This window comes from Lithobates pipiens, unplaced genomic scaffold (assembly GCF_037356315.1).
Source record: "Lithobates pipiens isolate NorthernLeopardFrog02 unplaced genomic scaffold, aLitPip1_a1.2 Scaffold_8, whole genome shotgun sequence".
NCBI classification, from domain to species: Eukaryota; Metazoa; Chordata; class Amphibia; order Anura; family Ranidae; genus Lithobates; species Lithobates pipiens.
The window spans coordinates 674,819,940-674,832,910 of NW_027507903.1; the positions used below are offsets into that span (position 1 = coordinate 674,819,940).

Below are 12,971 nucleotides of genomic sequence, written 5' to 3' on the forward strand. Positions count from 1 at the left end.
GATAATGGACAGAGGAATTACTGTCATGCCATGTACTCACAAACGGAATTCCGTCCAGAAAAAGACCGATGAGAGCTTTTCATCGGAAAATGCGACCGTGTGTATGCTCCATCGAAATTTAGCTGTCCGAATTTCCGCCAGCCAAAAATTGATAGCATGTTCTCACTTTTCCCGACGGAAAAACTTTCTATCGGTAATTCCGATCATGTGTATACAATTCCGACACGCCAAAAATCACGCATGCTCAGATTCAACTACGAGACAGAAGCTATTGGCTACTGGCTATTGAACTTCCTTCTTCTAGTGTCGTCATACGTGTTGCACGTCAACGTGTTATAAACGATCGTAAATTTGGTGTGACCGCGTGTAGGCAAGACAGCTTGAGCCGAATTCCGTCGGAATATCATCAGGAAAACCATCAGAGCTTCTTCCGACGAGAATTCCGATCGTGTATATGTGGCATCAGATAAACCTAAAACCAAGAGAGGAGTATAAAAATAAGAATAAATCTTATAAACCTTACAACTCTAGAAATGGAAGAACGGGCAATCCTATTACATTTGTAACTACATTTTCCCAAGAATATCATCAGTTAGAATAATAAAAAATAATCTGCCAATACTGTATACATTTAAATGGGATTTTGCAAGCAGGTTGCCATTTTTCTAGCCGATGTGTGCCCACATTAGGGACTGCACTATCACCTATTCTTTTAAACAATGCCAACCCACCTGACTCTCCTATCCTGGAAGTTACCCTTGTAATACAAAAACCTGTAGGTACTGTAATTTGTGTCTTTTGGGTAAAACGTTTGTTGCCACAGCCACAGATGAAGAGTTCATTATACAGCAATACATCAACTGTGGCACAAACTATGTAATTTACCTGATCACCTGTATTTTATGCAGCCTTCAATATGTAGGTTGTACCACACATCCTCTGAGAGCCCGTATAGAGGAACATTACTGCAAACAAACATCCCAAATGCAAGGCATGGGGCATGGGGGTTCTCACCTGGTTCCCTGTGTGTGTACGTCTCCTAGTATTTTCGCATGTAATTGGATGGCTGAATGGAGACCTTCATAAGTTATGGTGTGTATATATATATATATATATATATATATATATATATATATGAGTGTACATGCATGTGCATATTGTCACTACAAGGTGTGGGAAAATTAGTGGCATACAGATGGATCACCCTATATGTATTGCAGCTGATTCTCTTTTTTGGATAATTGCCTGCGGTCAATTAAGACAATCAATGGGTGGAGCCTGTGATCTTTAGAGCTATTTATTTCAAAGTTTTATGTCTGTAATATGGTTATGACTAAGGCCTTATAGGCTGAAATGCATCAACTGACTTACTCTTTGTTTGTTCACTGTGGCTATTCAATAAAATTAAGACATTTTAAAAACAACCAAAGTGCGGATCATTTTTCTATATTACTCTACTCAGCCAGCGACTGTGGATCGAGCACCTGGGAGCTCTGCTATCTATGTGGTGTATGGGTAGTACCTGACACAGGAGCCAGCGAAGTCACTGATGTCCCTTTGTGTACAGAGCCTCCATCTTCTTGGTGGGTCTCGCTGCTCCGGCGCTGTCATTCGACGGAGCCGCAATGACGTCACTCCCGCGCACGGGAGCCGCCACTCGCGGCACATTAGTGCTTAGTGCTCCTGCGCACTGCTGGAGCTTGTTCCACCACCACCACGCCTCCAAAAAGCTAGTGGTGATTATAATACAACATCTGTATGCTCCCCTCCCTCCTCTTCTTCCTCTATGACCTCTTCTGCAGAATTGTCCTATGAACCACCAGTGCTCTCTAAACGCTCAAGGGGCTACGCAAGCAGTCAGGCAAAAACATGTCATGCGGGGCTTCAGTTGGTCTGCATAGGGGACAGGAGCCACACTGGGGCAGAGATTCTGTTAGCTCTATAGGTGCAGGCTCAGAGGTGGTTGATGTCAGCTTCAGCCAGGAATGGTTGTACGTGACAATGGCACCAACCTTCTCTCTGCTCTCCAACAGGGACACTTGACCATGTTGCATGTTTGCCACACGTCCTGGATTTGGTGGTGCAGTGTTTCTTGACCAGGTACCCAGGCTTACAATATCTCCTGTGGCAGGCCAGAAAAGTCTATGGTCATTTCCACGGTCATATAATGCCAGTGCACGGCTGGTTGACATTCAAAAGGGAATGCAACCTGCCTATCATCCGCCTCATTTGTGACATGCCCACCAGGTGGAACTCAATGTTGGCAATGCTGCAGCAGCTTCACACACAGCAGAGGGCCATCAATGAGTACCTGTGCAAGTATGGCACCAAGACAGGGTCAGGGGAGCTTGGCTTCTTTTCACCACACTAGTGGCTACTGATCAGAGATGCATGCACTGTCCTGTCACCATTTGAGGAGGCCACAAGGATGGTGAGCAGCAACAATGCATGCTTCAGTGACACTGTCCTTCTATTCTAGCACACGCTTCATGGAATCATGGACAGGGCACTTGAGGCAGAACAGCAGAAGGAAGAGGAGGACCTCCTTTCCTCTCAAGGCCCCCTTTATCCAGATACCATTTCTGCGAGTCAAACACACAGAAAGAAGAGAAGGAGGAAGCTGAGGATTGTGTCAGCATGGAATTCAAGGATAACATGCAGCAGTCTTCAAGGGATGCTTTGCAGTCCCCAGAAACCCAAGGATTGGAACATGTCTGGGAGGAGGTAGTTACGGATAATGTGATCCTTAGTGACCCAGAAGACTCGAATGCCTCTGCAAACTTACATTGCATGGCCTCCCTGATTCTGCAAAGCCTGCAAAAGGACCCTAGGATTTGTGGTATTAAGGAGAGGGATCATTACTGGCTGGCAACCCTTCTTGATCCATATTACAACAATAAGGTTGCAGAACTCATCCTGCCTTCGCAGAGGAAGCAGAGGATGAAACATCTACAGGATGCCTTAAAGAAAAGTTTGTGTAATTCATTTACAGGGCCTTCACAAATGTAATAGGTCTATGGGAAATTAGAGGTGTAATTTATGCTCCTAGAATGCCTGACGGTGCTCCTTGCATGTTGGGCCTTTGTATGTGGCCATGCTGTGTAAAAATCTCACACATGCGGTATTGCCATACTCAGTATGATTACACTTTGTGTAAAAAAAATATATTTTCATTTTCTTTCCACGTTTCCAAAGACCTGTGGAAAAAAATGAACTGTTCAAAAGACTCAATATGCCTCATGGAATAGACGTTGGGGTGCTTGCTTTCCAAAATGGGGTCATTTTGTGGGTAATTCCACTGTCTTGGTGCTCCAGGGCCTTCAAAAATGTAATAGGTGATTAGGAAATTAGAGGTGCCATTTATGCTCCTAGAACCCCTGACGGGGTTCCCTGCATGTTGGACCTCTCTGTGTAGCCAGGCTGCGTAAAAGTCCCACTCGTGTGGTATTGCCATACTCGGGAGGAGTTGCAGAATGTATTTTAGGGTGTAATTGGAAGTATGGAAGTATACATATGCTGTATGTGAGAAATAACTTGTTTTTATGAAAATTTAGCAAAAAAACAAACAAACACATTCTTCTTTTTCCCCCAAGAATTGTGGGGAAAAAATACAACTTCAACATTTCCGCTCTTTTTTCACTTATGTCGCAAAAAAAAAACAAAAACAGTGCTGATTAAATACCACCAAAAGAAAGTTCTATTTGTACGAAAAAAATTATAAAAAAATTGTTTGGGTACAGTGTTGAATGACTGAGTAATTGCCATTCAAATTGTGAGAGCACTGAAAGCTAAAACATGGTCTGGGAAGGAAGGGTGTATTAATGCCCTGTATTGAAGTGGTTAAAAAAAACATTGGCATGGAGTTCCCCTTACTTTCCATACCAGACCTGGGGTTTTTTAATTTTTTTTATGTATATTGCCGGGATCTGGCAATACATTACAGCCATGAGCAATTTTGAATGAAACATGGGGAAAACAGGCAGACAAAGTAGACCCCCCAGGCATGATATTTAAAGGAGTATTTCATTTTTTTCACATTAAGCATTATTCAAATCACTGCTCCTGAAAAAACGGCCATTTCAAAAACTTTTTTTGCATTGATACATGTCCCCTGGGGCAGGAACAAGGTCCGCAAACACTTTTTTATGGCAATAACTTACATATAAGCCTTTAAAATTAGCAGTTTTTATTTTTCATGTTCGTGTCCCATAGACTTAAATGGTGTTTGCGTGTTTGATCAAATTTTTTTCTCTGTTCACAAGTTCTGGTGCAAACTGAAGTGGGGGTGTTCGGCTCATCCCTAGTCAAGGGTACTAAAATCCCCTGTTTCCACCTGAATTCCGGGTTGGCCAATGAATGTGGGAGGTACAGACGCTGCAGAAGTCGTGGGCTGCCAATCAGGATTTCCTGCTTGTTAGGAATATGGATGGTCATTCCATATGTACAGAGCCTGGTCACTGTTCTACTATAAGGGGAACCCCAAATCCCATGGATGGAGATTACAAAGAGAAAGATTCCCTCAGAGAGAGGAGAAGACATGAGAAGAGGACAGGTGATGGAAGATTCTACATGGGTGAGGATGGAGGACACCCAGAGATAGAAGGAGACACTGAGAGACGGGAACAATCACAAGAGGTCACATTTCCCCATCACGGCACATCACACATTTCTCTTACCGTAATTCCTGAATTTTACTCTCCGGGTTCACCAGAAAGGAAAGAGAATCAGACTTCATTTTATATCCTGAAGAGGAGGAATCTTCTTCTTCTGCTTTGTCCTCTCCCGGACAATCTTTACTGGAAATAGTACAACCCTCAAATCTAAAAGCCAATAATGAGATAATAATTAGCACCAAGAATGTATGACCTCTGACACCAAGAATAACAATGTAACCCTCAACATTTCCCTTCCACATGGCTGCCTTCCCTCCGGCTCTACAGTCTCATACTGGACCTGATGAGGACTTCTCATTGGTGGCTATGAGTGGTCTTTGAAGTCACACGCCAGACAAAACTTAAAGGAGACCCCTAATATGTATACAGGGGTCTCCATTCAGCTTCTGGAAAATCCTGGAACACCACTTTAGTTCCAGATATAAAATGCAGTCCAGACATTCCCATCTCCGCCCACTTCTGCAGACAATTGGTCCCTCCAATGTTGGGATGATGATATCACACCCCTGACATTATTTCCCTCCCCCAGATCTCTGAACATGAAGCTTTCCCTACAAATGTTCTGTGTGATAAATGGTATAATTGGGGGCAGGGAAAGGGTTAATATGATGTAAATGATGTGATTGTTACCAGAAGTTGTGTAGAAGGTGATATGTGGGATCTAGGGATGAGCTTCGAGTTCGACTCGAACATTGCCTGTTCTCCTGTTCAGCGAAGGGTGAACAATTTGGGCTGTTTGCGGCAAATTCGAAAAGCCGCGGAACACCCATTTACAAGTCTATGGGTGAAATATAAAGTGCTAATTTTAAAGGCTAATATGCAAGTTACTGTCCTAAAAAGTGTTTGGGGACCTGGGTCATGCCCCAGGGAACATGGATCAATGCAAAAAAAAGTTTTAAAAACGGCAGTTTTTTCAGGAGCAGTGATTTTAATAATGATTAAAGTGAAACAATAAAAGTGTAATATTCCTTTAAAGTGTCATTTCGCAAGGAAAAAGAGTCTTTTAAAATCACTTTCAATTGTCGGCTCCCGTAATACAGAGAACACTCAATGAGTGTTCTCTGTATTACTGAGCGGACAATTCATTCATTGATAAAAAAAAAAAAAGCGTGGTGTTCCCCTAAATTCAATTACTAGGCCCTTCGGGTCTGGTATGGATACTAAGGGGAACCCTGCGTCAAATAAAAAAAAAAAATTGACGTGGGGGTCCCCCTAAATATCCATACCAGACCCTTTATCCGAGCACGCAACCTGGGAGGCCGCAGGAAAAGAGGGGGGATGAGAGAGCGTGCCCCCTTTTGAACCGTACCAGGCCACATGCCCTCAACATTGGGAGGATGCTTTGGGGGTCTGTGACCCCTCAAAGCACCATGTCCCCATGTTGATGGGGACAAGGGCCTCATCCCCACAACCCTGGCCGGTGGTTGTGGGGGTCTGCGGGTGGGGGGCTTATCATAATCTGGAAGCCCCCTTTAACAAGGGGACCCCCAGATCCCACCCCCTGTTTGAAATAGTAAGGGGGTACAAAAGTATCCTTACCATTTCACAAAGAAAGTGTAAAAAATGGTTAAATAAGACAAACACACTTTTGAAAAATTCCTTTATAAAAAAAAAAAAGATTCCAGCGGTGGTAATCCACTCTTGCTATCCAGCGACAGATGATCATCTCTCCGGGGTCCAGCGATGGTTGATCTGATCCAGTGACGGGTGATTTTCAGTTCAGCGCAGTCCATCCATGCATCCATCTTCTGCCTCCACTGAGTAGACAATGCGGGATCCCAGCGCCTGACGTTTCTTATATTAGGAGGGCGGGGCCACCCGTCACCTGACCCCACCCCCTCTGACGCTTTACAGCGTTACATCAGAGGGGGGCAGGGTCACCCATACGTCATTGGGGAAGCCCTGGCTTCCCTCACTAGCGTCAGGGGGGGGGTCAGGTGACGGGTGGCCCCACCCTCCTAATATAAGAAACGTCAGGCGCCGCGATCCCCGCAGAGTCTCCTCAGTGGAGACAGAAGACAGATGCATGGATGGACTGCGCTGGACTGAAAATCACCCATCGCTGGATCAGATCAGCCATCGCTGGACCCCGGAGAGATGATCATCCATCGCTGGATAGCAAGAGTGGATTACCACCGCTGGAATCTTTTTTTTATTTTTTATTTTTAATAAAGGAATTTTTCAAAAGTGTGTTTGTCTTATTTAACCATTTTTTACACTTTTTTTGTGAAATGGTACTTTTGTACCCTCTTACTATTTCAAACAGGGGGGGGCCGGGATCAGGGGGTCCCCTTGTTAAAGGGGGCTTCCAGATTATAATAAGCCCCCCGCCCGCAGACCCCCACAACCACCTGCCAAGGTTGTGTGGATGAGGCCCTTGTCCCCATCAACATGGGACATGGTGCTTTGAGGGGTCACAGACCCCCAAAGCATCCTCCCAATGTTGAGGGCATTTGGCCTGGTACGATTCAGGAGGGGGGGCGCTCTGTCATCCCCCCCTCTTTTCCTGTGGCCTGCCAGGTTGCGTTCTCAGATAAAGGGTCTGGTATGGATTTTTAGGGGGACCCCCACGTCAATTAAAAAAAAAAAAATTTGACACGGGGTTCCCCTTAATATCCATACCAGACCTGAAGGGCCTCATCATTGAATTTAGGGGAACCCCAAGCTTTTTTTTTTATCAATGAATGAATTGTTCGCTCTGTAATACAAAGAAAACTCATTCAGTGTTCTCTGTATTACGGGAGCCGGAAATTCAAAGTGATTTTAAAAGACTTTTTTTCCTTGCGAAATGACACTTTGTGCAGGGACAGTTCTAAGCATGGGAAACATGCGCCCCTTCACAGGCATACTATAGATACCCCCCAGGTACGAAATTTAAAGGAATATTACACTTTTATTGTTTCACTTTAATCATTATTAAAATCACTGCTCCTGAAAAAACGGCCGTTTTTAAAACTTTTTTTTGCATTGATCCATGTCCCCTGGGGCAGGACCCGGGTCCCCAAACACTTTTTAGGACAGTAACTTGCATATTAGCCTTTAAAATTAGAACTTTAGATTGTGAACGTTCGAGTCCCATAGACTTTAATAGGGTTCTAAAGTTCACACAAAGTTTAAGTCTGTTCGCAGGTTCATCCTTAGTGGGAACCACCATTTAGCTCTGGTTCACACAGCACAACATGAAAGTCGCAGCCACTATCAGCTTGACTTTGCTCTACAACTTCCCGGCGACCAGGTGCAACTTCAAAATGACTTTACTGAGAAGCATTCCTATGTGACTTTGATGGATTCGTGTTTATAGCGTGTTTTGTCACATGACAAAACATGTGTCTGATAACCGTGATTGCGAATCAGGCTGCATTTACATCTGCATGATTCTGAATGCACATCAACCGCACAGAAATTGTGTGCTTTGCCGCACGTTTCAGAAATGCACTGCGACCGTGCGCCACGCTTGTACTACGAAAATGGCAAGGCGAGCACCATGCATGTTTCCAAAATGTGTGGCAAAGCATCTGTTTTCCTGCAGGTTGTCGGGCATTCAGAAACATTCAGACCATAGGCATGCACACAGGGTGTGCAGAATGTGCCTGGGCACACCCTAATGTGTGTCTGGAGATCTTCTGTAAGATGCTGTAAGAGTCTGTATAGGGAGCTGCCTTTGAGACAGTTTCCCATTGAGCAGTCAGGGAGGCATGTAAGAGCCGCTTAGTGCTTTAAACGGTAATCTAATGTCACTGCTTGCAGATAGCAGCTGTCAGAACTCGGGCTGATGTCGGGGGTGGGTGGGACCAAACTAGCCTATCAAACACGCTGATGTCGAGGGCTGGTACTCTGTGTATATGGCTTCACCTCCTTTCTATCTCTTACATGCCTAGCTGACTGCTCAATGGGAAACTTCCCCTCTCCTAGATCAGTGCCAATCAGTGCCGCCTATCAATTCCCATCATTGTCAACCAATGCCACCTATCAGTGACCATCAGTGCCACCTGTCAGTGCCCACCAGTGCCACCTGTCAATGCCCACCAGTACCACATGTCAGTGCCCACCAATGCCACCTATTAGAGACAATCCGTGCCACCTGTCAGTGCCAATCAGTGCTGCCAGTCAGTGCCAACCAATGCCACCTATCAGTGCCAATCAATGCCCAACAGTGCTGCTTATCAGTACTCAGTTTTGCCTATCAGTGCCACCTATCAGTGTTGCCAATCAGTGCCCATCAGTGCTGCCTATTAATGCCCATCAGTGCCACCTATCAGTGATGAATATCAGTGACCATCAGTGCTGCCCATCCGTGCCAATCAGTGCTGTCCATTAGTGCCACCTATCAGTGCCATTGTGCAGTGCTGCCAACCAGTACCACCTAATAGTGCCCATGAGTGCTGCCAGTGTCGCCTATTAGTGCCAATCAGTTCTGGCTATCAGTGCTCCCTCCAAACGATTTGGACCAGTGCACAAAGCAAGGTCCATAAAGACATGGATGAGTGAGTTTGGGGTGGAGAAACTTGACTGCCTTCACATTAAAGTAGAGACTGTGAGCCAGGCCTTCTCATCCAACATCAGTGCCTGACCTCACAAATGCTCTTCTGGAAGAATACTTCTGGTAATACAGTGTGTATGTGTGTGTGTAATATATATATATATATAAATTATACACACACACACACATATAAAGACGCATTTGCATTTGAGCTTTGGGGTGCACACCCTAATGCAATAGGCTGAGCACCCCTATGGTGCAGACGCCAACAAATGGTATCGCAAGTGCAATGTGTGTTGTGGCACATTTTCAAAAAGCACAGCAAAGCATGCGTTTTCTTACGGGTTGGCATGCATTTTCTTGCAGGTTGGCATGCGTTTAGAAACATGAAGATGCAGATGAATGGCAACAAGTGTGATGCGCATTGCCACACAAAACACGCAGCAAAGCATGTGTTTTCTTGCGGGTTGCCGTCAGTTGTAAATGCGTTTCCATTCATTCACATCTGTACCTTTCCAACTGCACAGCAACCTGCAAGAAAATCCATGCTTTGCTGTGCGTTTCAACTTGCGTTATTATTCATTTGCACATTTTGGAATGCATGGCAGACCGCAAGAATACATGCGCTTTGCTGTATGTTTCAAAGGAGCACAAGAAGGAGCATTGCTTTTGTGTTATCATTCATTTACATCTGCCCATGTGTGGCGTGCGTTGCTGTGCATTTTTTAGATGTATGACAAAGCGCACATTTTCTGTGTGGGTCGCCTCGTATTCGGAAACACGCAGATATGAATGCCGGCTGATTGTTAATGACGCCCCAATCACAGTTATCAGACGCATGTTTTGCTGCCAAGATGCATGACGCTCCATGTCTGAGAAGATTCTTGAGCTACTTTGGGGTGTTTGCTGCATGTCGGGCAGAACATTCCAGTGAATGGGCTCCCTATATACAATGTGTGATTACACATGGAAAATACACAAATAATGGGAGTGGGAAAGTGCGTTTCCTCTACGCTCAGGTGTGACTGGGATGTGTTGGGAGGAAGATTTTAGGCAGCAAGGATGACCAGGGAGGAGAGGTGAGGGGTAAAGAAGCCTCAGAAGTCGCAGCAAAGTCTTAAAGATTCAGACAAATGTGCGACTTTCTGGGGATTTTACATTGAAGTCTATGGGAGTCGTGCAGCACAAGAGTCACCCAAAAGTAGTGCAGGAAGAGCTTTCTTTTGTTGCAGTGACTCAAATCGCAGCAATTGAGACAACACCCAATAAAATCTTTGTGTTTTCACCTGACCTGCAACTTTACATGTCATCAGAATGTCGCTGGAAAATTGCTGTAGTGTGAAGCAGGGCTTAGGGCTGAGGAAAGTGTGAGTTCCCAGGACTTCTAACAAGTGTGGTAGATGGAGAACATGTCTGATAATCACCGTTATGCAGGTTCAGGGCCGTCTTTTATTTTTATTTTTATTTAAATTTTATTTAAATTTCATTGTATTTTTAAAAAATATCTCATAGAGTACAAATACATATATTTTCAACTTTAATCCCTTACCAACTTTATCCTGTTTACCCTTCTATTTTCCTTTTATCCCAATCCACCCTCCCCTCCTCCCCGTAGTCCGTTGGCCCTCCTTGAATCCATTCCCAATTATTCTGCTAGTGCCTGAATGAAATATTCTGTCTTTTTGAATGATCTCCACTTTTGCCAGATTACCCAATATCTATTTATTTTGTTTTCCTCCATTTTACTTAAATATTCCATATTATTAATATATTCAATTCTCTGTATCCACTCTCTGATAGGGTTTTTTTTGACTTGTAACCAGTTTTTAGGTATCAAGGCTTTTGCCACATTAAGCAAAAAAGGTACCAATACCAGGTAGTTTTTATTTATTTTTTTAAATTGGTTACCAGTTTTTTCTTCTACCCCCAAGAACAGACACACCCAGGGACAACATGGTATTCTTTCACCAGTTATTATTTCTATGTAGTCTATTATGTTGTGTCAGTATTGTTTTATCTCTGGGCATTCCCACCATATGTGAAATGTTGTTCCGGGTAATTTACATTCTCTCCAACACTGTATGGATTTGGAGGGATCTATTGTGTAATCTATCTGGTGTCCAATGCCATCTCATCAGGCACTTATAATTGGCCTCAACTGACATTGTGTCCGATACATAACTGTGCACCACATCGATCATCTGAGTCTCATCTACTTTAATACCCATATCCTGTTCCTATTTGGCTATAGCTGGTATAGCCCTTTGCCCCTCTATTTCTGAAAGGATATCATATACCCGTGACACACTATGTTTTACTGTTATTTTTGCAATACAAAGCTTTTCCATTGGCGTTAATGTGTTTTCGTCTCTTATTGGTTTTGGGATTGAGTTGACAAAATGTTGAATCTGTAAGTATTCCCAATCCCTTAAAGTTTGCCAACTTGGCTTCTTTATTAGATCTTGTTTCAACATTAACTTACCACCCCTCGTGATATCTTTTAATTGTAAATTTATCATTTGTTTCCCTAGTTGCGTGCCATTTCCTGGAATAAAAAAAATCATGCCCTCAAGTGGAATTAATGGTGAATTGTATACCCATTTATTTCTCCGGTGTACTACGTCCCATATTTTAAGTGTTGTTAAGGTGATTTTGTGAGCCCTATTACTAACTACTCTAAGTTTTGGTGGGATCCAAATATTTTTTTGTAATTGTGATCCAATAAGTGACTCCTCCATTTTTACCCAATTCTTCTTAGTGCCTAGATTTGTCCACTCCACCAATCTCGCCAAAGTAATTGCAATATAATATCTATAAGTGTCTGGCAATGCCATTCCCCCTCTATTTTTTTTTCTTCTAGTTAATATATTATAATTTATCCTTAATTTTTTATTTTGCCATATAAATTTTAAGAAAAGTGTTTTTATTATTTAAAAAAAAAAACTATTTGGAATGTTGATCGGAAGCATTTGGAGTTTATAGGTAATTTTTGGTAAGACCACCATCTTCAACATATTAATTCTACCCGGCCATGTAATTGGTCCCTTTTTTATGTTCCTTAACAATGTTTTAATTTCATTTACCAATGGAATATAGTTAGCTTGATATAACTCGTGGACCGTCTTTGTTATTTTTATACCTAGATATATTATTTCTTTTTTTTCGCATGTGAAGGGGAATTCCTGTTGTAGCATTTTCTCTTCCCAATTGTCTAAGCCTATATTCAAAATAACTGTTTTTATTGGGTTTATTTTAAAGTTTGAAAGTGCGCCGTATTCCCTAATTTCTTATATTAAACTAGGTAAAGACAATCGTGGATTAGTCATGTATAGGAGTATGTCATCCGCATATGCCGCCACCTTATATTCTTCTCCCCCCATTCTAACCCCCCTATGTTAACATTATTTCAAATCTTTGCCAATAATGGCTCCAAAGCGATCACATACAGTAAGGGCGAGAGGGGGCACCCCTGCCTTGTCCCATTTAACATTTCGAATGAGGATGACATACTCACATTTACCCCCACTCTGGCTGAAGGGTGAGTGTATAGATTATTTATCCATTTCAGCATTTTTAGTCCAAGACCTGCATTCTGGAGAGTTTCCATTATAAAACACCAGTCTACTCGATCGAATGCCTTTTCGGCATCAATCGAAATTAATATCATTGGGGGCTTGCTTTCCTTATCTCTACCCATGAGTAACAAAGTTCTCAGACTATTATCTCGGCCTTCCCTGCCGGGAACGAATCCTACTTGATCACCATTAATTAATTCTGGCATAAGATTTTTTATTCTTGTTGCTAATACCTTCGCATAT

General features: G+C 43.1%; 1 protein-coding gene across 2 annotated transcripts in view; it reads right to left on the reverse strand.

The window, feature by feature from the left end:
- LOC143961988 (NACHT, LRR and PYD domains-containing protein 3-like) overlaps positions 1 to 12,971 on the reverse strand; it is a 174,766-nt gene that overhangs the window by 64,910 nt on the left and 96,885 nt on the right. For both annotated transcript variants that reach the window (XM_077471331.1, XM_077471332.1), the window contains exon 6: positions 4,677 to 4,820. In XM_077471331.1, coding sequence (XP_077327457.1) covers positions 4,677 to 4,820 — 144 coding nt within the window. The remainder of the gene's footprint in view (positions 1 to 4,676; positions 4,821 to 12,971) is intronic.